At 51.0% G+C, this 27,700-nt stretch overlaps 1 protein-coding gene across 2 annotated transcripts in view; it reads left to right on the plus strand.

Moving 5' to 3' along the window:
- Window positions 1–23,595, plus strand: part of BICD2 (bicaudal D homolog 2 (Drosophila)) — a 48,735-nt gene extending 25,140 nt beyond the window's left edge. Inside the window, exons 2-8 of one of the 2 annotated variants that reach the window (XM_008579342.1) lie at window positions 5,708–5,920; window positions 12,084–12,236; window positions 14,307–14,762; window positions 15,597–16,640; window positions 17,216–17,367; window positions 19,522–19,732; window positions 21,512–23,595. In XM_008579342.1, the coding sequence (XP_008577564.1) occupies window positions 5,708–5,920; window positions 12,084–12,236; window positions 14,307–14,762; window positions 15,597–16,640; window positions 17,216–17,367; window positions 19,522–19,732; window positions 21,512–21,517 (2,235 nt within the window). In that variant the 3' untranslated portion in view covers window positions 21,518–23,595. Of the gene's footprint in view, window positions 1–5,707; window positions 5,921–12,083; window positions 12,237–14,306; window positions 14,763–15,596; window positions 16,641–17,215; window positions 17,368–19,521 lie in introns of both variants that reach the window. The other variant, XM_008579341.1, reaches the window with a different exon arrangement.
- The last annotated feature ends 4,105 nt before the right edge of the window (window positions 23,596–27,700 follow it).

Genomic DNA, 27,700 nt, shown 5'->3' on the forward strand with positions numbered 1-27,700 from the left:
AGTGTGAGCTGGGAGCCTGTGTCACGAACAACATCCACCAGCAGCCAGGGCATTCCCTAGGGGAAGATTACCAAGGCTCTGCCTCCTTCTCAATCCTCAAAGCCCAGACGAGTGTTGTCCTGTGATCCAGGGGGGCAGGAGCTTGGGCCTTCCACCTCCTGGTCCCCTTTCTTACCCAGAACAGCTGGGGAAGTTTATGGGAAGGGGCAGGATGGAGGCTATATGTGGTGTCCCCTTCTCAGGCTGGATCCCAACATCACGGTGGCCAGAAAGCCCTGCTGTGGGCAAGCAGGGGCTTGTACCTTGCAGGACAACAGCATGGGAGGTTCATGGTGAGGCAGGGAAAACTGCAAGGACAACAGGCCCACAGCTGGTGACCCCCAAGTCAGACGGTGCACACCACTCCTCTGAACACTTCCTCAGGAGGTGACAGGAGGGGATAGCAACCTGTGAGAGGGGAATAAGGGAGCAATTCCAGGTGCTTTAGGGGGGAGGCAGATTTTGAGATGGACTTGTAAGACTGCAGAGGACTGTGCGAGGTAGGATTGCATGTGTTTTGGTCAGAACTTCAGGTGGATGACCAGGGCACTGTCTCCACCTCTGTAACCCTCAGCCTCCTGGCCTGTATGCTGGAGACAGTGACCACAGGGACAGGCTCCCTGTCTCATAGGTTCACACTCTCCAGGTTGGGGGTATGGTGCTTCAAAAACATCTGAGTTGTTTTCTTAAGCAGCTTTTTAAAGGTATAATTGAAACATAGTAAACCACATATATTTAAAGTATTCAATATGTTTTCATATAGGTATATGTTCATGAGACCATCAGCATAACGAAAAGAGTGAACATGTCCCTCACCTCACATGTTTCCTCATTCCTATTTGTAATCCCTCCTCATCTCCCATCCCCAGGGGATCATGATATAGATTAGTTTGCTTTCTTTTTTTTTTTTAATTATAGCCATCCTAATGGATGCGAGGTGCTATCTCATTGTGATTTTGATTTGCATTTCCTTAATGGCTAATGATGTTTAGCATCTTTTCTTGTGTTTGTTAGCCATTTGTATATCTTCTTTGGAGAAATGTCTATTCAAGCCTTTTGTCCATTTTTAGTTAGGTTGTTTGGCTTTTTATTGTTGAATTGTAAGAGTTCTTTCTGTATTATGGATACTAGACCCTTATCACATATAAGATCTGAAAGTCTTTTCCCCTATTGTGTAGGTTGTCTTTTTACTTGATAATGTCCTTTGATGTATGAAGTTTTTAATTTTGTTGAACTCCAATTTATCTATTTTTTGTTGTTGCTTGTGCTTTTTGTGTCCTAATTGAGAATACATTGCCAAATCCATGATCATGAATATTAATCTCTGTTTTCTTCTGAGAGTTTTCTAATTTTTAGTTAGGTCTTTGATCCATTTTTGAGTCAATTTTTGTATAAGGTGTGAGATAGGGGTTCAACTTTATTATTTTGCATCCACTTATCCCAGTATCATTTGTTGAAAAATAATTCTTTTACCACTGAATTATTTTTGTGTTCTTGTCAAAATTTAATTGACCACTTATACGAGGATTTATCTCTGGACTTTATTCTGTTCTATTGGTCTTCTATGTCTGTCCTTATGCCAGTACCACACTGTTTTGATCACTGTAGCTTTGTATTGTTTTGACATTGGAAAATGAGTCCTCCAACTTTATTCTTTTTCTGTGTTGTTTCAGCTATTCTAGGCCCTCTACAATTCCATATCAATTTGAAAATTGGTTTATTTCTGCAAAAAAAGACCTTTGGAATTTTGATAGGGATTAGAATCTCAATTATCTTTTAAAAAGATGTAAATAATTTTTTTCTAAAGTCTCATATTTACCCACATAGTTGCCATTTCTGGTGCTTTTCATTCTTCCTTGTCGATCTAGATTTCCAACTGGTATCATTTTTCTTCGCCCAAAGGATTTTATTTAACTTATCTTGTAATGCAGGTCTGCTCTAGATAAATCCTTTCAGTTTTTGTATGTGTGAGTTTTTATTTCGCCTTTATCTGTGAACAATTTTCACTGGGTACACTGTTCTAGTTAACAGATTTTGTTTGTCTATTTTTTAAAGATGTTTCTTCACTGTCTTCTGGCTTGTCAGAGAAATCTGCTGTCATCCTTATCTTTGTTCCTCCATACATCATGTATCCTTTTTCCTCTGGCTAATTTTAATATTTTTGCTGCATCATCGGTTTTAAACAACTTTATGTTATGCCTTGGTGTAGTTTTCTTCATATTTCTTGGGCTTGGGGTTGATGAGCTGCTAGTATTAGTGAGTTTATAGCTTTCTCCAACTTTAGAAAATCTGGTTTTAAACAACTTTATGTTATGCCTTGGTGTAGTTTTCTTCATATTTCTTGTGCTTGGGGTTGATGAGCTGCTAGTATTAGTGAGTTTATAGCTTTCTCCAACTTTAGAAAATCTTCAGCTGTTACATGTTCAAATATTTTTTCTATCCTTCCCTCTTCCTCTAGTTATGCACATATTAGGCATTTTGAAATTGTCCCACACTTCACTGTGGGTGTTCGGGGTGGGGTTTTGTTTTAGCCTTTTTTGTCTGTGTGTTTCGTTTTGGGTTGTTTGCGGCAGCCTGGTGGTCATTGCTGGGCTGGATGCAGATGTTGGGGGGCATGGCTGAGGCTCTCAGCCCCTCATCTTTTCTTCTGCATTATGTTTCTGCTGTTAATCCCATTCAGTGTACTTTTCATCTCTAGAAATTCATTCTGTATCTTTTTGTATCTTCCACGTCTCTGCTTAGCATGTTCAGTCTTCCCTGTACTCCTAAACTTGTGGGCTTCAGTCCTGATACCCGATTCCACAACCCTGTGTACCTGTGTCAGGTCTGAATGCTGTCCTCCCGCTCATAGATCCTCCCCTTGTCCTTTGCATGCTCAGTGATTAGTGATTGGGTGCCAGGCTGTGCATCTCACCTGTTGGGAGATGGGTGTTTTTGTATTCCTACATTTGTTCTCCAGCTTTCTTATGGGATGTAGTTAAGTGACTTGGAAACGGATTGATCCTTTCAGGTTTTGTCTTTAAGTTTTGGCCTGCTGTACCAGAGCAGCATTTAATCCAATCTAATTTGCTAGTCCCGGGGAGTCTTACACCTGCTGCCTGTGAATCACGAGGGTGCCCTTTGCCTGTTGGGAACAGGTGCTGTTTTTGGCCTGTGTGAATGATAGGGATTGTTCCCTCCAGCCCTCTGGGTGGTCCTTTCCCTGACTTGGTGGGTTCCTCTGTCTTCGGGCCTACCTGCCTTTGCAGCTGTGTCTGCTAGCCCCTTCTCTTCCCCCAGGGTCTATCAGGCCTGCCTCAGTACCCCTTTCTGTGATATGGCCAGGAAGTTTCTTCTGGACCAGGGTGGGGGTGAGGTGGGGGAGAGACATGCATTGTGGAGCGTATCTTCCCTCATCCCCTCTTATACCCGGTGCCCAGTGATTTGAAAACCGCTGTTTATTTGTTCATATTTCTGTCGTTTTTCTAGATGATTTGTTGCTTTTGTTGTTTAGTTTTTCACACAGGAGGTAGAGTCGATCTCCGTAACTATTTCATCTTGGCTGGAGGTGGAAGTCTCTGTCTCAGTGTGTTTGAAAAGTCACCCAGGAGTGCTTGTGGGCCCCCCACTGGGAGCTCAGGTGAGAAGGATCCAGAGCCCAGGCCTCTGGCCTGGGCCCAAATGGTGTGTCACAGCCTTTAGCTGTCGCTCCTCAAGAAAGCCTCTTAGGAGATGTCTGTGTCCCCCCTCCAGGTTCATAGTATTCTGAGAAGCTGCATGTACGGGACCCCTTTTTCACATCCCACCTGTGCATCAAAGAGGCCTGGCTGGTCTGGCATTGCCCTGCTGGCTTGCAGCTTGCAGGCCACCTCATCTGATGAGAGACTTGGGGCCCTAGGTTGGGGCTGGCTCTGTGTCTGGCTTCCCTTCATGTGGCCTGGGGTGGCCAGCCAGGATGGGACAGGTGCTGTGTACATGAAGTGATTTGTGATTTGGTCTTTCCCTGGGACCAGGATGGAGGAGAACAGAAGAGAAATCACAGAGTTGAGCTCATTTGGTTTAAAAAGAAACCAGCATCTTCCATGGAGAGGGCACTGTGTTGGTGGGCTAGGGGCAGATAATCAAGACCTAGACCCCTGGGGAAGGAGGGTGGGTGACAGACATCCACACATCCGCAGCAAAAGTGTTGGCATGAGTTTGGGGTCCCCACACATGGTCCCAGTGCCAGCTCTGGTCGTTCTTCTGTGCTGTGTTGTCCTGTGAGCCTCATTCAGAGACCTTACCTGCAACACCATGAGACACATACACCGCATGTGCATCACAGCACACATCAACACATGTCACAGCATAAGTATATTGCAGCATGCGTGTCACAGCACAGGTCACCACACATCAGAGCAAGTGTCACAGCACGTGTTGTAGCATGTGTGTCATCTTTTGGCCCAATGGGACCTCATTACTCAGACCAGACGACCCTGGTTTATTTCTCCAGTCCCCTGTCAGGAGGGAAATGAGCTGCTTTCTTTGTTTTGATTTGTCAATATTAGAAACTGTCCTGCTCAGAAACATCCATGTATGTGGCTTTGCACATTATCCCAGTTTTCTTGGACTGAATTCCTAGACTTAATACTAAGTAGTAAATTAATGAAAATGTTCCTTTTTCTCTCTTAAGAAAAAAAAGCCATCCATTTTCTTGCTCTTCAATAGCTCCTGTCTTGATCTTGTTTCCTGCCATGAGCCAGGAGTCCTGTAAAGAGACAAGGTCTCCCCAAGAGCTCTGTGGTGGGGCTGCCAGCAGGATGGGAGCCATTAGGGTGACACACATCGCAGGCCTGGCATCCTCTACTATGTGGGAACCCTGTCCCGCCCTCTACCCCATGGGAGCCCTGTCCCACAGTGCTGGCCACTTGGGGTGGTGGCAGAGGGAGGGAAGGAGAAGGGAAGAGGGTTCTGCCCCTCACTGGGTGCACATGATGAAAAGCTGGTGGCTTGGGTGTTTGGGCGTGGATGGGCACGGCTGCTGACCTGTGGGTGTATGGGCAGACCTGGGCATCCTGGGCTAGGCCAACACCCCTTTCTGGCAGCATGCTGGCCTCTCCTGCTGGCTCTTATCACTGCTGTTGTGCAGGGGCCTGGGGCTCTGACTGCCTGCCCCGGGTTTCTCCCAGAACAGGTGAAGGATGGGTTGGCACTAAGCAGTAGGGTGAGCAGGCTTTCTCTGCCTCTTCATGTGATGGCCGGCACACCTCCCTGAGCCTTGATTTCCCTATCTGGAATGGGGAGGAAGTGGAGCCTGTGGGGGCAGCGCTTGGATTCATTTCCCATCAGCTTGGCCAGGCTCCTAGCACTGCAGACCCCCAGGTCTAGGGCCTGGCGCTTTGTCCCGCAGGAAGAGTGCTTCCATCACACATGCATGCATGGCGCCCTGGCCCTTGATCCTGCTGTTGCACATGTCGCTCCTGAAATCAGGTTTGTTTTTGTTACGGTGAAGGCACTAGCCTCGCAGGCTGCTTGAGGCACATTACATATGTGCACATGGCAGACCAGATTAAAGTCCTCCCTCCTCCCTACCCTCGCCTTGTTGGTCGCTGTGCACTCCTGCAGTGTGAGTCTCAATTGTTGGCTTGGGTCTTGATCCCTTGCTGGCCCCAGGATGCCCGTCTCATGAGCGTCTTGTCTCCCATTGTAGGCCTTCGGACAGGCACACACGAACCACAAGAAGGTGGCCGCAGATGGTGAGAGCCGGGAAGAGAGTCTGATCCAGGAGTCAGCCTCCAAGGAGCAGTACTATGTGCGGAAGGTGCTGGAGCTGCAGACGGAGCTGAAGCAGCTGCGCAACGTCCTCACCAACACACAGTCAGAGAATGAGCGCCTCACCTCGGTGGCCCAAGAGCTGAAGGAGGTGAGGGGGGGCTTATCTGTGGCAACAGCGGTGTCGTGCAGCAGACGTGCTCACACCTGTGCCTGGGGGGCAGCCTGCTGGCCCCTGGGAGGCTTCAGCTGGAAGCCTTCCTCCTAGGCCTGTCTGTTCCACTGATCACATCCTCTGCACCTCATGTGGTGGCACAAGGACAGAGGCAGATGCTGCAGCTCCCTTTGTCAGGATTGCTTCTGTCTCACTGGTGAAGCTAATCCCCTGAACAAGCCCAGAGCAGGGAGGTGATCACTCATGAAGATGTATGGTCAGCCCCTCTTGGAGGCACAGGTCTAGTGCATGTGGGGACACTCCCTCTTACTAGATTTTTCTCCATGTCTAGGGAATATTCTGTCTCACTCAGGGCCTGTGCCTTGCATACTGTGGATAAGAAAACAAACTGAGCATTCTGCAGCGACTCAAAGTGGAATGTGTGCATCTGAGAATTCGGGGGTGGGGCCACCATGACTCATCCCACTTGCCACCACAGCCTCATGTGCTCAGGGGGCACTGTCAGGGAGGGGCTGGTGGTCCTGGGCTCTGCACTGAGCTGGTGTGAGTCCAGGGTCCCCTTAGGCAGCCATGACTGAGCATAGGCTCCATGTCTGGAAATGGGACTGTAGTGTTTACCCATGAGCTTGTGAGTTTAATTTCAGAAGGAGCCATCTCAGTTTTCGGCTCCTTGTGGGGCAAAGGCCACAGGACTAGCACTCACCACCTGAAGCCCAGGCCCTGGAGTCATAGAGAGTTGGGGAGTCCAGAGGAGTGACATGGCCAGAGCAGGATTTGAGGAGGGTCATCGTGGGGCAGGGAGCCTATGCAGGCTGAACCAGCAGGAGGAGGAGAGCCTGGAGCGTTGGTCCCCTCCAGTGGGTGGGGACGAGAGCCTCTCTGGCTCGGGGCAGGAGGCCACGGGGAGGTTGAGTGGGCACATGGGTGTCCTTCCTCCACTGACTTAGGCATGTGTAACTGGGCACTGCTGGTACCTTGGTGTGTGCGGGTCCTGGGGGACAGCTGCGAGCAAAGCCTCATTCTCCTGGATGGGGGCATGTGGCAGGTGTGAGGGGCAGGCAGGTGTTTGAGGAGGATGTCTGGGCGAGCCCTGAGAAGAGAATCACGCCCTGTGCTATATATCACTGAGTGTGTGTGCGTGGTAGGGCAGCATCAAGGGCAGGGAGGGGTGTCAAGGGAGAGTCCTGCAGGCCTCAGTCAGGGTCCTACAGGAGGCATGGTCCAACTCAGGTTTGGTGGCCTCATGGAGAGAGGGCCATGGGGACAAAGGTGGGGCCAGAAGCTAGGGAGAGGCTTAGTTTGGGGGTGGGGGTGGGGGCAAGAGAGGTCAGTACCCTCTGAGGAAAAATGGGGCCCCATCATCAAGACAGGAGTGCAATAGGCACTGGGGACAGCAGGTGGACCCACATGAACTGCAGTCCTGGCTGTGGCCTTGGTGGTCAGCCCCCAGGTTCTCGTCGGAAAGGGTGGGGATGGGATGGGGATGAGGCTTGGGGCAGGTGAGAATGGGCTGATGCTGGCTTTGCCCCTCCCTCACTGAACCTTGAGACCTCGGCAAGGCTTCATCTTCAGTCCCTGCTTCAGTTTCCCTATCTGTAAACAGTCTCCAAAGCCTCTCGTAGAGGGTGCCCTTCAGCTCTCTCACCCCACATTCTTCGAGTACCTGTGGGCCCCTCTTCCTCAGGAGCCCCACCCTCTGCAGTGAATATTCTCAGAGGAGCTCAGCAGAGCACAGGCTGAGAGGGTGTGCTATGGTCACGGTCCCGCAGGGTGGCAGCTGTTGGCCCAGTGATCCAGGATTGAGGGCAGCGCCCCAGGATCCGACAACAGCAGGGAGCTTTTGCCTCCGCTGGTTTGGGGAGATTCAGCGGTCTCCGGGGCCTGGGAGGAGGTTGGCTTGGACTTGGGGTGGGCAGCCCTCAGATCCTGGAGCAGCAGCCCATGATTTCATTTCCTCCCACAGGTCACTCCAGCAGGGTGGTATGAGGGGCTGTTGCCAAGGGGGAAGATGTGACCTCAGCCGCCTGTCTGGCCCATCTTTTCCTGAGAAGCTGCTGCAGGCTCTCTCCAGCCCGGCACATTGCTCCCTTTGTCTCTTCCAAGCAGAGGTCTGGGTGACCCCTCTGGCTTCTGGTTGGCGATGAGCCAGAAATGAGTTCAGCCAGTTAAAGATGCCGCAGGTCTTTGGGGGAGGCTGTCCTGCTACTCCTGTTTGTGCTTTAGGAGGAAATCCTGGCTCTTCCTACACACCCCTCAGCCCTTCTCTTGCTCCTGAAGGGCCCCAGGTTGCTGCAGAGCTGTAGGAGCCATCTGGGTCTTTGCTTCCTGCCTACCTGGCTGGGGTGGAGGCTCCACTGCCCATGTCTCTGGGACTGTCCATGTCTCACCCGCTGCCCATCCAGGTCACACTCTGCTCCTGTCTCCTCATTACCCACTGTTTTCCTGGCTGGTGCTTCCTTGCCTGAGCCACTGTGCCAAGCTCCCCTGTGGCCCCTGGCGTGGCTGTTACCCCCCACTGCCCAAGGTTTGTGACCCCATAGGTCAGAGAGGGTGCCTGTGTCTCCTGCCTGCCAGTCTTGCTGACTGTCTGAATTTGGTGATGTTCCAGGCCACATTGTACCCTTTGACCCACCACCCATTTGCCTCCGACAGCTCCTCCCCATTTTCCTTGTCTGTGACAACTGGTTTAGGTGTGTGTCCCCCTCCACACCCCATTGCACCATGAGGACCCATGAGAAACATACTTTGTGCGTGTCAGACAGTTCTGACTGCCTCAGACCTGGTCCACTTGGTGACCCTACCAGTGTCCTGTCACACATGAGGAAACAGGTTTGACGGGTTCTGTCAAGGCCTGAGGTCACCCCACTGGTGAGGGGTGGAATGGCTCCTGGCTGCTGACCTCTGCTATGTGTGGGACCTGCATGTGGATGGGCTCGGGCACCTCTAGTTCTTCTGATGTTCTTTCTTGGGGTCGGGGGGGTTCTCAGGTGGGCTGGGACAGAGCTGGTCTTGTACATGCACCGAGGCCTTTTCTTGTATTTGTCCCAAGAAGGAGTGGGGTGGAGGCTGCCCTAGACGTCAGAAACAAGAGTGTCCTGCATGGATGGGGTTGGGGACTCTAAGGGGGACAGGGCAGCCGACCTTCCCAGCACACTGGCTCCTTGAGGCAGACAGTTGTCACAGTCTTCCTGCTGATGAACAGCCTGAGGTCTGGGATACTGAGAAAGGGGAGCTGAGATGTGACCTCGGGTGGTTGGCTCTGAGCCCATACAACCACCTCCGCCATCTGGGATGCCTATTCACACACTGCAGAACTTGTCCCCCGCCCTCTGCTGGGCTGACGTCAGAGGGGCTCACCTGGGAGAAGGTGCTTACCTGGAGAAAACTGAACCCTGTGGTGACCAGTCAGAGCCTGTTTGAACCTTCGGCAGTTGGGTGTGTGCTGGGTGGAGGTGCGGAGCAGCAGGCCAAGCCCTGCTGCCACTCCTGGTGGTGCGGGGGGATGGAAGCACAGTCACCGTGGGCAGAAAGATGCTGCCAGTGTTTGGGTCCTGCAGGATCAGCAGAGATAGTGTCCTTACTCACCATGTGCTGTTGCTGGTCCAGCATGTGACCTGGGTATGCCTCTGTTTTGGACCTGGCAATGGTACAAAGACAGACCTCCTAGTGCCCCTTACCAGGGCCAGGCTGGCAAAAGGCCTGAGGACTCATAGACGACACGGGCACTGCTGCAGGAGCACAAGTCTGTCCATGTGTCTGCAGGGGACCTTGGTGCTATCAGGCATCTGCCCCAGCTGTCTGCCTCAGTCTTCAGTTGGGCAGGTCTCTGTGGAAGCTCCTGGCACCTCTCTTCCCACTGCCTGGAGGGCCTTCTTGGTCTGCTGGTCTTGACTTGCAGACCTGGTGGGGCTGAGACCCTTCCCTCAGCTTCCACTTCACCCAGGGAGCCAGCTGGGCAGCCATTTCATGTGGCACGTGTTTGAGCACCTGCTGTATGCCAGGTTCTAGAGAGTTAGCAAAGAACAAGCATGAGTTGGGGAGTTCTTTCTGGCAGATGAGTGCCCGCATCCCCAGCCGGGGTGTGGAGACCCTGCGTGAGTCATCCTACACGGCACCCCAGGCATTGCAGGACCTGCGGGGCCTTGCCCCAGTGGTGGCTGTGCTGGTGCTGTTTATTCTCCCTCCGTGCCAGGACGCACGTTGCTCGTTTGTCCAGTGCAAGGCTTTGGCAGCCTGTGGCCGCCTCTTCCTCCCCACATAGTGTCTCTGTTTGTTCTGGTGTCAGCTTTCACTGCCTTGGGTCCCTTAATAAAAGGTTGTCTGTGTCCATTTGCTGCAGATTTAAATACAATCTTTGCTATGAGTAGTAAGCATTTGTCAGTAGTTCTTGCTATACAATGGCCCTCTTCTCCTTTCTGTTGTTTTCCTTTTTTCTAGGTCCTATTTCATTTTACCAACCTAACATGACCATTTTGTGTGTACTTAAATACAATCTTTGCTATGAGTAGTAAGCATTTGTCAGTAGTTCTTGCTATACAATGGCCCTCTTCTCCTTTCTGTTGCTTTCCTTTTTTCTAGGTCCTATTTCATTTTACCAACCTAACATGACCATTTTGTGTGTACTTGCATGGAATCTTGTAGTCTTGTCTGTAAAGCCTGTGTCGTTCAGATGAGCACATGAATGGGATTAAGAGAAGCCCCAGCATAAACTGAGAGGACAGTGTGACAGGAGGACAGAGCTGTGGGGCCCAGCGAGTGAACAGAGCTTCTGACCAAGGGTCCAAAAGGGCTTTGGAGCAGGGGCGGTGTGGGCCTGGGGAGCCAGACCTTTGCAGACATGTGGGGAGGCCACTTGGGCAGTGGGAACAGGAGACAGGAAAGGAACAGAGTACAAGGAGGGGATAGAGAGTTTGTAAAGGGGACAATTTTGCCCCAGGGGACATTGCAGATGTCTGCAGACATTTTTAGTTGTCACAGTGGGGGTGGGTTGCATCTGGTGGGCAGAGGTCAAGGAGAGCTGCTAAACATCCCGTGATGTGCAGGACACCACCACCGCAAAGAGTGATCTGACCCTGAATGTCTCTAGGGCTGAGGCTGAGGGCCTGTCCCTGTCATATGGTGTGTGCAGCCCAGGCTGAGAACTTGCAGCATTCTCAACTGTTGTGTCCCCTGAACCCTGAACTTGCCTCTCCTCATGATAATGCCTCTGACTTCTCACTGGCAACTTGGATTGGGATCATTCACACCCCATGCAACTCACCTGCTTAAAGTGTATATAATTCAGTGGTTATCAGTAGACGCACATGTCTGTGTACCATCAGTTGTGTGTGTACACAGTCAATTTTTGAACTTTTCATTACTCCAAAAAGAAACCCTGTTACCAGTCACTCCCAATCTCCTCTCTCCAGCCCCTGGCAACCACTTTCTGTGTCTCAGTTTGCCTCTTCTGTACATTTCATGTAGATAGAATCACACAATGCATGACCTCTTGTGGCTGGCTTCTTTCACTCAGCAGTGTTTTCAAGGTTCATTCATGTTGTAGCATGTGTCAATATGTCATTCCTTATTATGGCTGAGTAACACTCCATTGTATAGCTAGGCCACATTTTGTTTATCCATTCACCAGTCAATGGACACTTGGGCTGCTTGCACCTTTTGGCTGTTGTGAACACTGCTGCTGTGAACATGGTGTACAGGTTTCTGTGTGAACACGTGGATGTGTTCATTTCTCTGGGGTAGATACTCTGTTTAGCTGTTTGAGCCTCTGCAAACTGTTTGCCATAGCACTGTACCATTTAGATGCCCACCGTCGGGGTAGGAGGGAGGAATTACTTTTAACTCCATTTTACAGATGAAGAAGGTGAGGGTCAGAGCAGGCTCAGTCACTTGCCAGGGGTTCCATGGCTGAGAAAGGTTGAGGGGATCTGACTCCAGACCCTTTGCTGTCCTCCATACTGTGCTGCTCTAGGCTGCGTCTCCCATCCAGGTGGCCGAACTGGCACGTACAGGCTTGGGCTTCTGCATCCTGGCTGTGTGGCATGCCACACAGTGTGCCTGGCAAGCTGAACCCTCAGAGGCAGGTGTGCTGGGGCCAGCTGCGGGGGCCACTCACATCCACTTTTCTCTCTCCCCTTGGCAGATCAACCAGAATGTGGAGATCCAGCGTGGCCGCCTGCGGGATGACATCAAGGAGTACAAATTCCGGGAGGCCCGCCTACTGCAGGACTACTCGGAGCTCGAGGAGGAGAACATCAGCCTGCAGAAGCAAGTGTCTGTGCTCAGGCAGAACCAGGTAGTCCTGGGCTGTGGGGTGGGGGTAGGTCCTCCTGTGAGCTGTGGGCCGCGCTGCCTTTTCACCCACCCCTCTCTCTCCTGTCAGAAGGCATTCCCTGTCGTTATTTTCTCTTCCGTTCAGAAGGTGTTCCCTGTCTCATTCCACACTTCCAAGGCCTGGGGCCAGCTTCACACCGTGGAGGCGGGAGTGTGGCCGGCAGGGCCGCCAAACTAGGCCTCTGGCTGCAGTGTTTGCTGATGATTGGCCAGGCTGAGGCGTCCCAGCCAACAAAAATGGGAAAAAAATCCAAGAGGTGATGAAGAGGTTACACCAAAAAACCCGAGACTGATCCTCTAGCTTCTCTTCTCTTTCAGGTGCTGACCACGAGGCCTGAAACATCCCCATGTCTCTGCCCATGACAGGGAGGAAAAGGCTCTTCTCTTTCTTTAATGTGGACCAACAGGGTGTCTTTCTCTGAGAGGAATGCGGAGGGTCCTCCTTACCTATGTCGGGGATGACCGTGATGGGTCAGAGGACCGTCAGCTCTGTCTGTAATGGGAACAAGCATAGTCCCCTCTGCATATAAAAGGGACGAGCAGGGTCCCTGCTTTCGGTGGCAGCGATGAGCAGGGGGTTTGTCTCTGATGGGGACAGGCAGCATGGTCTCGGTCTCTAATGGGGATGAGGAGGATCCCTGCCGTCTTGTGATAGGATAAGGTGATCCTAGGCTCTGGGGGCCACTCAGGACCTGAATTTGCTCCCACCTCTTCAAGAGCCAGAGCCCTGCAGAGTGGGGAATAGCGAACCTTTTCTCTCAGGAGACCCCAAAACTTCCCCCAAAATGCAGTGGATGTCATTTTTGCTTTCCTCAGAGACTCTGTACCACCCAAATCCTCTCAGAGCAGAAAAGTCTCACCATCAGGGGACCTGGCATTTCTATACTGGGTGAGGAAGTGCATGTGTTTACTCTGAAATCTGTGTTTACAAAAACAAGCAGAGTGGATTCTGCTCCCAGAAAACTGCAGGAACAGAGCTCACAGCCCCGGTCCTGCTGTGACAGCTCATGCTTATTAACAGTCATAGCAGTTGTCTTCATGTGAAGTGCCATGTGGTCATTGGCGTGACTGCTGGCAGAGCATGGCCCACAGTTACCTGAGGAGAGGGGAGACTGAAGCTCGGTGGAATCTGGCCCACCGTCCCTCCCTCTCTGGGATTCCTTGCCTCTCAGTTTGTGGCGCTGACACTGGGCACTCCATGCTCACCATACCAGCTGTCCCTTCCTGCCCAAGACCCACAGAGCTCTGCTCAGCTCTTCGTTTTATTGGTTTGTTTCTGATTTTTTGTACAAATATTATAGAATGATAAGGAATGTTTTCAAAACTTGCTCATGAACCCTGACCCCCCACATCAAGCGTTGGTTTCCATCTGTTTTTTTCCTTGTCCTTGTCATATACTTTCACGTAGATGAGACTTTGATTTTGCTTTTCCCACCTACCTTTGAACTCCTCCAGGTCTGGGTGTCACGTGTGTGCTGAGACGTTCTGCCTTGGGGGTATTTCAGTTCATTCCTTCGTTTTGAAAGATGATTAGAAGTAATGGTCATAGCACACATTGAAATACGTATGTCATGTACCTTAATATATTTAGGTGACTATTAATGTTAATTAGGCAGTCTTGGAGGATTTTAAGTCAGCATGTATGTGGTAATATTTTTAAGTGACCAGGAATAGAAGTTTGGCATAGATGTGTGTTGTTCTCAGTGGATTTCCACATAGAGCATCTGGCTTGGCCACGGTGTCATGGCTCAGCCTTTCAGAGTTGATGCTGGCCGCCCCTCAGGCGCACACTTGTCCAGCAAGGAGCTAAACCTTCTGTGTGTTTACATCTCATGCCACGGAGCCCTCTTAGCACCTGCATCCCTCAATGGGGAAGCAGCCTTGGTCCAGATGGGCTGCAGCCCCTTCCACAGGACAGTGCTTCACCTCTGTGGTGGGGGAGTTGGCCGCAGGTGTGTTTCCCTGATTTATCAGGCCTAAAAGGAGCCTCCGCGTGGCCTTGACGTGGGAGCATTTGGCTTCTCTTTCCCAGGTGGAATTTGAGGGTCTCAAGCATGAGATCAAGCGTCTGGAGGAGGAGACTGAGTACCTCAACAGCCAGCTGGAGGATGCCATACGGCTCAAGGAGATCTCGGAGCGGCAGCTGGAAGAGGCACTGGAGACGCTGAAGACGGAGAGGGAGCAGAAGAACAGCCTGCGCAAGGAGCTGTCGCAATACATGAGCATCAACGACTCCTTCTACACCAGCCACCTGCACGTCTCCCTGGATGGCCTCAAGTTTAGCGATGATGCCGCCGAGCCCAACAATGACACCGAGGCCCTGGTCAACGGCTTTGAGCACGGCAGCCTCGCCAAGCTGCCGCTGGACAACAAGACCTCCACACCCCAGAAGGACGGCCTCACACCACCCTCCCCCAGCCTCGTCTCTGACCTGCTCAGCGAGCTCAACATCTCCGAGATCCAGAAGCTGAAGCAGCAGCTGATGCAGGTGAGCAGGTGCGGGGCCCTCGGGGCACTGTCCCCTGAGCAGTGCTTGCCTGACACTGATGCTGTGTTGACGTAATTTACTTTCTTACATTAATTTTAAATCCTGTGTTGGGGCTAACTGGCTAGCTTATTTGGGAGAATCTGGTGCTGGTCACATCAGGGTCACAGGTTAGAATCCCTGTACTGGCCAGCTGCCAAAAAATAAGTAAATCCTGTGTTGTTACCATAAGTGAAGCTCCAGTAGTACAGAGAGAGGAGTTCAGAGAGGGAGGTCCCTGAGGATTGCATGAAGTTTAGCACCTCGGCCCAGTGCTCCCCTGTTACACATATCACGGGTGAGGTGACAAGACATTAATCCCACCCAGACAAGGAGACAAGTGACCAGTCAGCGTCATGTGTAGACTCATCTCCTGGAGATGGGTCACTAGTGAACCAGCAAGTGATTGCATGCCTTCAAAGGCCTTGGAGAAAGAAGGCAGCAGGGCCCCACCCTCCAGAGCAGAGAGCTGGGCAGTGAGGGTTCCCCACCACCCCTCCATCCTGAGCTCTGCTTTCTGAGCCGAGCTCCCCTCTAGCAGGGGTGAGGGGAGAGCAGCCTCGCAGTGAGCACCGTTACTGGTGACAGGCAGCATCTGAGGTTCCAGTATGGATTCCATCCAATCTGTACCCCAAATGTTACTGCCCCTGCCTCACTGACAGCATGGTCAGGGAACCTGCAGGGCCCATGGCCTTCCTGGCACAGAATGGGATGTCACTGGGCTGTCCTCAGGGGTCTTCCAAGCCTGTGGGGCGCATAGGCTGCTGACACGCTTTCCTGCTGCCCTTGCCTCTGCAGATGGAGCGGGAGAAGGTGGGCCTGTTAGCAACACTGCAGGACACACAGAAGCAGCTGGAGCACGCGAAAGGGACCCTGTCAGAGCAGCACGAGAAGGTGAGCCGCCTCACGGAGAACCTGAGTGCCCTGCGGCGCCTGCAGGCCGGCAAGGAGCGGCAGACAGCCCTGGACAACGAGAAGGACCGTGACAGCCATGAAGATGGTGACTACTATGAGGTGGACATCAATGGGCCCGAGATCTTGGCCTGCAAGTACCATGTGGCTGTGGCCGAGGCTGGTGAGCTCCGGGAGCAGCTCAAGGCACTGCGCAGCACGCACGAGGCCCGTGAAGCTCAGCACGCCGAGGAGAAGGGCCGCTACGAGGCCGAGGGCCAGGTGCTCACCGAGAAGGTCTCCCTGCTAGAGAATGCCAGCCGCCAAGACCGTGAGCTGCTGGCCCGGCTGGAGAAGGAGCTGAAGAAGGTGAGCGACGTTGCTGGTGAGACACAAGGCAGCCTGAGTGTGGCCCAGGATGAGCTGGTGACCTTCAGCGAGGAGCTGGCCAACCTTTACCACCACGTGTGCATGTGCAACAATGAGACGCCCAACCGTGTCATGCTGGACTACTACCGTGAGGGCCAGGGCAGAGCCGGCCGCACCAGCCCAGGGGGCCGCACCAGCCCTGAGAGCCGGGGGCGCCGCTCGCCCGTCCTCCTGCCCAAGGGGCTGTTGTCCACAGAGGCAGGCCGAGCAGACGGTGGTGCTGGGGACAGTAGCCCCTCGCCTAGCTCCTCACTGCCATCGCCCCTGAGTGACCCGCGTCGGGAGCCCATGAATATCTACAACCTGATCGCCATCATCCGCGACCAGATCAAGCACCTGCAGGTGGCTGTGGACCGCACCACAGAGCTGTCGCGGCAGCGCATTGCCTCGCAGGAGCTGGGCCCTGCTGTGGACAAGGACAAGGAGGCGCTCATGGAGGAGATCCTTAAGCTAAAGTCGCTGCTCAGCACCAAGCGGGAACAGATCACCACGCTGCGCACTGTACTCAAGGCCAACAAGCAGGTGAGGTGGCAAGGTGGCTGGGGAGGGGCACTGTCACCTAGAGCCTGGCGGCTGGGTGTTTCTCCCCCGTTGTCGCCACCCACCACAGGGGCCTGGCCTATGTCACCTACAAGGTAGAGCTGGTCCCAGGTCATCTCAGGCATCTGCCCTCCCCTCTGGCCAGGGCCCCCAGGCAGGAGGATGGAGCGGACTGGTGGGTTCAAGGGCCCTTTTAACCAGAACAGCTCATCCAACAAGTGTTGCTGCTACACAGTTGTGTAAAGAACCTGTGACAGCCACGGCCTGAATGTCGTGGAGAGAGAGATGTGAGGCTTTGTGAGGTCCCAGGGACAGGTTTGGCGTGTGGTCCTTCTCTACCAGTCAGATCAGCAGGTGGGACTCTGAGGCAGGCTGATCCTCACGGCACAGTTGCCAGAGTGTTTCCAGGGCTGTGTCAGAGGGGGAACCCCTCCCAGAGAGCTTTCTTTGTGGGTGTCAGCACCTCCTCAGCCTCAGGGTTCCCACCATGAACTCAGATCATCCCTAGGCTGGCTTCTACCCTTCACTCACCCACGCTGCACATGTCTGTCCCCCAGACAGCCGAGGTGGCCCTCGCCAACCTGAAGAGCAAGTATGAGAACGAGAAGGCCATGGTGACCGAGACGATGATGAAGCTGCGCAACGAGCTCAAGGCGCTCAAGGAGGACGCAGCCACTTTCTCCTCGCTGCGTGCCATGTTCGCCACGAGGTAACTGCACCAGGCCCTTCCCCCTCTGCATGGCGCATGCAGCCCCGTGCTGCCTGCCTCTAACGACTGCACACCTGCCAGTTCAGCGCCTGTGTCTAGCAGCGTCAGGACTGATACAGCATGAGGTTTGGGAAGTGCAGCCTCAGCTCCTCCTTGGCACATGGGTGCTCGAATTGGTGTCAAGGGAGGGTGAAGAGATGTGGGGACTGCATGGTGTCAGGGATCCCCAGCTGGCTGCACCTCAGCTTCCTCTGTGCTCGTGCAAGCAGGTGCCTGAGTGTGGGACATGCCTAGCAGGCACCCGTGTGCCGCCAGTGGTGGCAAAGGGTGTGTGATCCTTTTTCCTATTCCTGTCACTGCCCAGCTTGGCCCCAGGAGCCTAGTTTTGTGGGGCCATCTCCATTTTGCTGTTAATGAACACCTGTCAGGCCGTTTTATCTCTCCTCTGTACATAAGGAGGCTGAGAAGCAGAAGGGCTGAGAAGAGTGGAGTCCAGAGTGGACGGATTAGAGGCGTGGAGCTCGGGGGTGGCAGGGGAGCCTGACCCTGCTGGGGGGCCCTTGGATCCAGCAGTTATAAGGGCTGACTTCGGGCAGAGAGGTGGCAAATGAGCCCTGACCTTTTATCTCAGAAGGAGTTTGCCCCCAAAGAGTTGGCCGTAAGGAACGAGCTTGAGTTTAAGTTTGTAGATTCAGAAGGAAGGTTTCCCTCCTGTCTGGAGTAGGTCATGGTCGGGGTCCCCTGTCAGGAGTCTAGCCTTTGCACAGCTCTGCATCCCCATGTCATTGTGACCACCTGGGATTAGCCTTCTGTCCTGCTGGTCAGGGGAGGGAGAGGAGGCCTCGGTGCTAGAGGGGAGCAGCTTACTTTTGTCCCCAGCAAGGGGCTCTTAGTGGTTGGCCGAGGGGTGGATGGGGACAGCCCCCACTTGTGCACATCCCTCCCAAGCTGGGGAAGTTCAGACCGAGACTGGGAAGTGAGGCTTCCTAGTTGTTTAGAGGTCTCCACGGGACAGATCCATGTTCTGGGGTATCCGCAGGTGCCCCCCACAGGCGCCACTGCCTTTCACTCTCCAAAGATGGGTGGCACCATCTACTGGCTGGTGTGGTGACAGCTCCTGCATGGAAAGGCTAGGCCCTCCACGGGCCGATCAGATAAGTTGGATGGTTTCTTTTCTTGGGTGAAGAAGCTGAGTCTCCGAGTAGACATCTCGGAAGTTGAGTGCAGGGCCTGCTTCTCTTCTGGCCACTCCTGGTTTCTCAGTCTCCCTGTGGAGACAAGGAAGAGTTCCAGGGTTTCTCTAGTAGCTTGCACCCTTCCTGGGACTTCAGAAAGTGGTTTGGAAAAGATTCCACAGTTCCTCAGCATCTGGCATGTAATCCCTAGCTTTTTAAACTTGTTTTATTTAAAGACCTGACTTTTCAGATGGAGCTAAGATCTCAAACCTGTGAGAGTGACAGCTCAGTGAATGTCCCCGTGGAAGGCAGTCTCTAGAGAGGGCACTGTCAAGGGGCCAGCTCCTGGTGGGTGGATGTGGGCAAAGCAGGGCTGTGCTCAGTACCTGGCATGCCCCCCACTTCCCTGGAGCCCTGTGCCAGGCCCCGCAGAGACCTTCCCCCAGCTCTGCACACAGGTGGGGCTCATGAGTCCTAGTTAAGTGAGGCCCAGGTGCTGGGTTGGGCTGTTTACAGTGTCCACACACATCTTTCCCTGCTCTGGTTGGTCACTCAGCACCCACTGACTAAGCACCAACTGTGCTTGCAGCAGGAACAGGCCTAGTCCTGCTTGGGTTCACATCCACACCCTGGGAGCCATGATGTCTCAGTGCCCCGGGCCACCTTGAGGAATGTGGGAATAGCCCCTTTTACAGAAGGGCAAGTCACTGAAAGCTTAGCGTCTTTAGAGGAACCACCTCCAGCCAAATGAACAAAGCAGCTCACATCCCCAAATCAACAACACAGAACTCAAACCAGCCTTACAGGGCTGTGCTATCCAGGGCCTTGAGCATCCCACTGACCCTCATCAGGGGCATTGTCCAAACGAAGCTTTTGTAAAAGAAACCAGAACAAGCCTCTCCAGCCCCGGCCCCAATGTCAGGGACCACATGGAAGGCAGCCCCACTTGGCCCTTCAGCCACACTCTTTTTCCCCATAGGTGTGACGAGTACATCACGCAGCTGGACGAGATGCAGCGGCAGCTGGCAGCCGCTGAGGATGAGAAGAAGACACTGAACTCACTGCTGCGCATGGCCATCCAGCAGAAGCTGGCACTGACCCAGCGGCTGGAGCTGCTCGAGCTGGACCATGAGCAGACCCGGCGGGGCCGCGCCAAGGCTACTGCCAAGGCCAAGCCGGCCACCCCGACTGTAAGTCACACGTGCGCCTGTGCCAGCGACAGGGCCGAGGGCACCGGGCTCACCAACCAGGTGTTCTGCAGTGAGAAGCACAGCATTTACTGCGATTAGGGCTGCGGGGTGCTGCACGCTGCACTAACATCTGCTTCACCTCAACTAACACAGAGGCAGCAGTGGGATTGCGGTGCTAGGTCAGTCTTAACGTGACTAACGCACAAAGGGCAGGATTTGGGCCAAGGTAGTGTGGGGCGCGTGCGGTCACCTGGACACTCCTGAGCTTTGTGTTGCTTCTCACTTTTTGCAGCTCCCCTTGGGAGCACCCTGTCCTCAGCTGCTCTCTTGGCGGAGGTCAGCAGGAGGAATGGGGCCGCACCCTTATGGAAGACAGATGTGGTAAAGTGTCTTCCAGGGGCCCCGGGCGCCATTGGGAAAACCCCAGGGAAGGAGTCCTGGTCCTGATCCCTCGGCACTGCAAGGGCAGAACTGGGTTGAAACTTGCATGTTCCTCGCATGTATCTAATGTCAGTACCAGAAAGCAGTTTTAGGAGGTTAGAGGATGGCTCTGCACTTGGCATAGTTTTATGGAAAAAATTACATTGTAGCTTGTGCAGCGTCTCACTGCAAGTCACATTCGGGACAAAAGTGCAGAATTTCTTCCCCCAAACCCAGAGAAGAGCAGCCCTGAGCTCCTGCGTTCTGCCAGCTAGACATGCACGGCGCAGCTGTAGCTGACCAAAACCCAGGAGATCAGCGTGTGGCAGCCTCAGTTTCTTATTTCCGAGATCTCCATGATTGTCTTGTGGCCTGTGAGGTGACAAATTGACAGGGCCTGAGCCCGGGTTTTGTTTTTTAAGTAAGAAAAGCTTTCCAAGTGCCTGGCCGGACTGCGAAGCCTGTCCTTTTTTTGTATTTGGGTAATCCTGGCTGCCCATTATCAAGCCTTCATCTCGGGGGCTTGAGACCTGAAGAAGCAGGGCTTTGAGAACACCAACCTGAAATCCGAGCCACCAGCAGGCTTGGCTGACTTGAAGGACAGCCACAGTGATAGCCAGGGCCCGTCCTGGTGCTGGGAAAGCTTTCACATGGGCCAGGACCAGTCCCAGGATTCACAGGCAGGAGGTGTGGAGTTCTCTCTATTTAGTGCAATTTGTGGGGTCATGACAGGAAGAGGAAAGATAGCTGTTGGGCCCTCCTGTTTCCAGAGGCTCCATCCATGCCAGAGTTGTGGCATCAGGCCATCCAACTTCACAGGTTCTGAAGCAGAACGTTTCTCAGTATTTTACCTCCATCACTGTGGGCTGGCTAGCCCGGAGGTTGCAGTGTTCTCCCCTGTAGGCTGCTTGCCGGGTCTGTATATGAAGAAAGGGATTAGTGTAACTGACGGGAGACCCTGTTGCCCGTCACACAGCTGTCTGTCCCCACCCGCTCTTCCCTTTGGTGCATAATGTGTCTTGGTCTCTTCCATGCTCCAGGACAGGCCCACCTGTGACCCCTGGGCTCAGATCTATGTCCCTCACCCCCAACCCCCCAGCAAGACTTGGTGGGATGGCTGCTGTGTGCCAGCCCCACACCCGCTTTGCCCTCTCCTCACCAAGCCTGGCATGCAGCTTCTCTCTGAACTCATAAGGGGCTTTGCAGATTCAGAGCCATCAGCCCCCTAACACACAGGTCTCCTCTTCTGCAACTAACGTGCTCGCGCCCTCCTGGCACATGGGGAGCTTTAGTTGTCAGATGAACAGGAAGCAACAGGTGACCAGTTTCTAATGCTGTCTTGTTTTCTCCTGTTTTCAGCTGTAGAGTAGCTGCAGGGAGGACTCGACCCCCCAGCACTGTCACACTGCAGCCCCTCCCTTCCCCTTCCCTGCCCACACGGAGGAAGGAAGGGCAACCTAAAATTCCACTTAGAAACATTTTTGGATATGCCACTGCAATTCTTTGCAAAATAGCATTCCCCAAGTTTTCAATGGGAGAGAAAAGCTTTAATGTTGAGAATGCTGCGAGCTGCTGCTTGGAAAGGCCTCTGTATGGGCTGAAGAACCTGCTTCCACAGCCACCACCAGGCTCGCTAGGAGCCTGCTGGAGATGCCTACCACAGGGGTCTCCTTGTTCCTTTTTTATCCGATCAACCTGTGCACTTTTGATACTTTGATATTATATTTGCTTCCCTAATTCCGACATAGAGAGACGGTCTCAGATGCCGTGGTTTGTGCTCGTGGTCCTGTAGCTCTCTGTCTTAGCTCCCACCTTGTTGACCTGGCGTCAGCATGAGGCAGAGCCGTGTACTCCCAGTGTGTAGCTCTAGACGGTGGGGAGGAGGGCTTTCCCAACAAGGAGCTGGCTAGAGGTAGCCACGCTGTGGTTCAGCAGCCTTTTAGATTATACAGCATTATGGTTCATGTTTGAAATTACAGATTTTAAATGCCATGTTCATTAAGAAATCCAGGGTATTCCAATTCTGGGGTTTTTCATATTGTATTATTATTATTCTTAGGAATAGTTCAATGTAACAAGAAGAAAACTTGACCTTTGCTCTGGTTAAAACAGTAATAGGCACTTGAAAAAAAAAAGATAAATTATTGAATGAGTAGTATTACCTACAGATTCCAGAATTTTCTGGGTTTTAGGACATTGTGAAGCATGACTGATTAACAGAATTTTATACAACTGTACCAGTGAAATTCCAAATTGGAATTGTTTTGTTACTCTGGTTGTTGTGCCAAATTATGGTACACTTAGAAAATTCTACAGTTGTCGATTTTTAGGGTGTTCTATTTCAGCGCCATTTTGTTAGTAATCATTGCCAGTAGTGCCTTCATCAGTTAAGGGAGGTGTCCCAGCGTAGTTAATTCTCTAAAACGGGCAGTTGGGAATGCTGAAGGCCAGTGTGGACCAGCAGGTGGGAGCAGGTGCTCGCCTCACACCTGTGCCTGGGCATCTTCATTGAGGGAGATAAAACAGTAATTGTGCAAAATTCTGTTAGTCAGTGATTCTTTACTTGCAAATTCAGGGGCTTAGAAAATGAAAGCAAATGCAAAACCTTGACTGTGTTTTGGGAACCAAATGGACTTTATGGGACAAGCTAAGCAAGTTGTGTGAACACCACGTTTGTGAAGAGCCAAGGGCATCAGGAGAGCCGACACTTCGTCAGCACGCAGTGGGACAAGGGTTAGCCATGGTATTCTTTGCAAATGTGAAAATAAAACATTATATCTTCTCTTGCTTGGTGTAACTAATCACTGTTAATTTCAGGAAACAGAACTCATTAAAGCTCCTTAGCAAACCAGGTGTGTGCATCCTGCTCTGTTTGCTGAGTGAGGTTCGTGGGAGTGATCCAATTGGTACTCAGAGAAGAAGAAAAACTGTCTTCTTCCAAAAAAATACCCAAATTATAATAATACAAATGGCAAGAATAAAAGAATTCTGTTTCCTGGAATAAGCATTTCTTATTCCTAGTTGTAGGGACTCCTATTTTTACCTTCTGTTACAGTGTTGATTCATAAAAAATATTATTACATTTGAGATAACTTCATCTGTATGGGGTATTTATTTGCAATGATGTCTGAGTACTGTATTTTTTTCTGTGCATTACCTTAGTGTCAGAATGTTGGTCTTTATTTTAAAGTCATATGCATGTTCTCCTGCCAAGGAACCTTTACACAGACCCAAATAAGCAAATAGTAATAAGCAAATGCCTTCAGTTTCTGAGAAAGTGAGGCAAAGCATGGAAAGGAATAGGAAGAAGAAGTTGAGACTCTCGGGAAATAGACGTGTGACCTGAATGTCTACAAAGCCAGAGTGCATAGGAGCAGTGGGCCTGGGTAAAGAGTCATGTTGGTAGGACCAATAAATAAAGAATAATAAAAAGACAAAGCACATGGCTTGTTCTTTGTGGTTGCTTTGACCCTCTTCTCCAGACAACTATGGTTCCAGTAAATTCCAGTGCCTCAAACAGCAGCAGCAACAAAGCAAACCTATTAGGTAAGCCAGGGTCCATCCTTGGAGGCAAGGGGTGCACCCCCAAGGTCTCACACAGCATCAGGTGTGAGTGCTCAGCAGTGTGGTATAAGAACACGTTTTGTTTCTGCAGACTAAAACCACAAGTGGCTCACTAGCCTGACTAGGAAGCAGAGATTTGGATAACACAGAATCCTTTGTTGTCCAAATTCTTTGTTGTCCCAGGAAAGAATAGATTCAGGCAGCAAGGGCTACCTGTTTGTCAACACAAAACCATTCTTTTCTGTAAGAATATGTGTAAAGATGCACAGCACATTTGAATGATTGCTTGTGGGTATGAAAAAAGGGGACAGAATCCTAGCCAAGGAGACAGGAAGTACTGGGGTACATTCCTGCCACCTCTTCTGACAGCCTGTCACCCATCTAAGGCTTCCTTCTGGAAGGCCATCTCAGACCGGGTTCTCACTACTGTGCCACCTCTCCCAGCCTCACTGTCACTGCAGAGCTTCCTCTGACAATCATATCCCTCTTTAGTAGTGGCTGTCATGATCTGTTTTCAGTTTGAACCATTGAATAAAAAAACCCGTTGTCCCAACAAGTCCCTGGAGAAAGTCGAAAAGGGAGCCCTCACCTGATCTGCCAGGAGACTTCCGACAAGGAAGGGGATGTAAGGTAGCAGGCTCTGAGGGGCACGCCCCTTTCCAGGGGGACACTGCCTGTGCCCTCTGCTTCTGCCTGTGTGCGTGGCCTATTGTGAACTGGCTCACTTCTGCCTGGTGGTGTGTGTGATTTCCGCAAGCATCCAGACTTTGAGTCTGTCCTGCCCCACCCTCATGTTCTGGGTCCTCAACCATGTTCTTCAGTTTCTGGGGTGGAGTGACAACCTTCAGTCCATGCTGAAAGGCCACCTGTTCAGCCTTCCTTTCTTTCTTTCTTTCTTTCTTTTTTTTTTTTTTTTTTTTGTCTTTTTTCGTGTCCGGCAACGGATCGCAACCCTCAGTGTCGCGCCCGTACCAGACCGGGACTGGCAACGGGATCACAACCCTCGGTGTTGCGTCCGCCCCTCGCTCAGCCAGTGAGCGGGAACCGGTCTGTATGTGGGATCCGAACCCTCGGCGGGAGCGCCGCCACACTCCGAAGCGGCGCACTGTAGCAGTGCGCCACCGGGCCGGCCCCTCAGCCTTCCTTTCTGGTAAGGAGTGGTCTCCATTTGCTTCCTGTCTTCCATTTCCCTGCAGTGGTTTCACCCCTAACCCCTGGCAGGTTACTAGAGCTGGAAATAACAGCACAGGCTTGGGAGCTGGGCAGATTATTGAATCATCATCATGGTAGCTGGCTGATCTTGGCTGACTTAGCCTCTCTGAATCTCAATCTCCCCATATATAAGTTGGGGACAACAGTTCCTCTCAGAGGTGGTTGTAAAGCTTCATCAAGTCCTTGGTATCCAGCATGCAGCAGGTTTTCAATGGATGATTGTAGCTTATATGGTTCTTATTGTCTTATCATCACCAAGGCCTCAGATGCCAGGCCATGGAGCTGGGCCTTTGTCCTGTGGGGAGTATAATTTTAAGTCAACTTCTTATCAAAGCCATAATTTGCATCCAGGAAAGTGCACACATCCTACTATACAGGTCAAACTTGTACACAGTAAACATAGCTGTGTAACTAGTAGCCCTGAAGCTCTGTGAGCACCAACCTCTGGGTGCTTTGGGGGGGTGTTATCCTCAGCACACCTTAATGGGGTATCTGTCTGCCAGCGCTGTTGAGGTGCTGGGCTACCTGCCCACAGAGCCTCCCAGGAGAACAGGTGTCCCACATGAGATTTGCTTCTACATGCACTCACCTTTCAGCTGTGTGTCAGCCTTTTCCAGCTGTGAAGTTTATTGAAGTTTCTTGTGGGCAAGTATGCTGGCTCTTTTGAGTTCACCTCTTCATCCAAGACACAACCTTCTTGAGCCCAGTACCTGGGGGAAGGGGTCTGCCCCTTCCTGTTCCTCCTTCTAGAAGAACAGGAAGAAGCAAGGCTTCTCTGTGTCCAAACAGGAGGCCTGTGACATGGGCCGTCTGAGGGGAGAGAACAATAGGAATCGATAATTCCACCCTATTGCATCAGGATCCCTTTTTTTCATTTCACAATCAAGTGAGAAATCAAAATTTGCTTTCCTTAAAGTTTTGTGAAGTATAGAACACATACATGAGTGCAAACAAAGTGTTTACTGGCAGACCAGAGTTTTACAAACTGAACACACTGTGAGATCATCACCTAGATGAGAAACAAATGACGACAGGCCCCTGAAACCCTCTTGTCCTCTTCACTGATTCCTCCTCCCAGGGATAACTCCCTGACTCTGTCAGTGCAGGTCATTTTTGCCTATTTCTGGACTGAGAAGCATACAATAGTGACCTGGAGCTTTGATTTGCTTACCAAACTGCATTGATTTCACACACCACGTGTTCAAGGATGGAGACAAGGTGAAATAGTCTCCAAACTGAGAAGGAACTCTGAGTCTGAAAAACAAAACAGGCAGCACCATCCCAGTTAACAAATAATTTATTAATGTGTAACTTACATACAGGAAGGATCCAGTGAAGGGCAATCCATACACTTGTGCAGCTGCAGTCTGCTCCACTTAGGAGAAAAGCAGCAGTTTATAAAGGTATATGGGATAAAAACAGAGATAGGGGAAGTCTACATAAAGCTGGTTGATGAGGCTGACTTCCTGATGTCTTATGATTACTGAGTATTTAGCTTAAAGGTACCACAGCATCAACAGGAAAGCATTTGTCTTTATCTTGTTAGCCTAGCTTTTCAGTCATTGTCTTAACCACGCTTGCCTTGCTTCAGATTAATGGTTAACTTTCCAGTAAAAAGCTGGGGGTGGGGGAGAAGGGACAGAGGAGTGATGTCATAGAAAAGGCAAATAGAGCTGGAGGGACCCAGCTTTATTTGATAAAGGTGGAGTTGGTATGGCCTACATTCTTACACCGTGATCCAAGTATGTGTTTAGACACAAATAAGTTAAAAGGATGGAAAAAGATATTCCATGAAAACAAAAACCAAAAGAGAGCAGGGTGGATGTACTAATCTCAGGCCAAATAGACTTTAAGACAAAAATTGTTATATATGTAAGAGAAAAGGAAGGACATTATATAATGATAAAAGAGTCAATTCACCAAGAAGATATAACAACTATAAACATACATGCACCAAACAAAAGAGCCCCCAACTATATGAAGCAAAAACTGCCAGAATTGAAATAGTTCAACAAAAAATAGTTGGAAATTTTAATACCCCACTGTTAATAATGAATGGACGGAGCACCAAAACAGAAGATCAAACAGTACTTGAAGAGGACTATAAACCAGCTAGACCTAGTAGACATCTGTGGAACACTGTACCCAACAACAGCAAAATACACATTCTTTAGTGCCTGTGTAGCATTCTTCAGGATATAACATGTTAAACCACAAAATAAGTCTCTAAGAAAGTTGGAATCATACAAATGATATTCTCCAGTGACAGTGTAATAAAACTAGAAATAAAAATAGCAATGAAATTTGGAAAATTCACAAATATGTGGAAACGAAACAATGCACTTCCGAATATCCAGTCAAAGAATATATCACACCAAAGGATGAGAGAGCTGAAATCAATACCCTAACTTCCCACCTTAAGAAACTAGAAAAAAGAGGAACAAACTAAGCCTAAGACAAGCAGTAAGAAAGAAGTACTAAAGATAGCAGAGATTAATCAAATAGGGAATAGGGGGAAGATGGCAAAATTAATAACTCCAAAAGTTGCTCCTTTGAAAAGATGAACAAAAAAGACAAATCTTCAGGTAGATCAAGGAAAAAAAAAGAGCAAGGTCTCAAAATTACTAAAATCAAAAATGAAAATGGAGGCATTACTACTGATTTTATGGAAATACTAAGGATTATAAGAATATGATGAACAATTATACACAAAATATTAGATCATCTAAACACAAAGCGAGCAGGGAGAAGGAACTAGTAAAGATTACAGTG

This window comes from Galeopterus variegatus, unplaced genomic scaffold (assembly GCF_000696425.1).
Source record: "Galeopterus variegatus unplaced genomic scaffold, G_variegatus-3.0.2 Scaffold1860, whole genome shotgun sequence".
Taxonomy (NCBI): domain Eukaryota; kingdom Metazoa; phylum Chordata; class Mammalia; order Dermoptera; family Cynocephalidae; genus Galeopterus; species Galeopterus variegatus.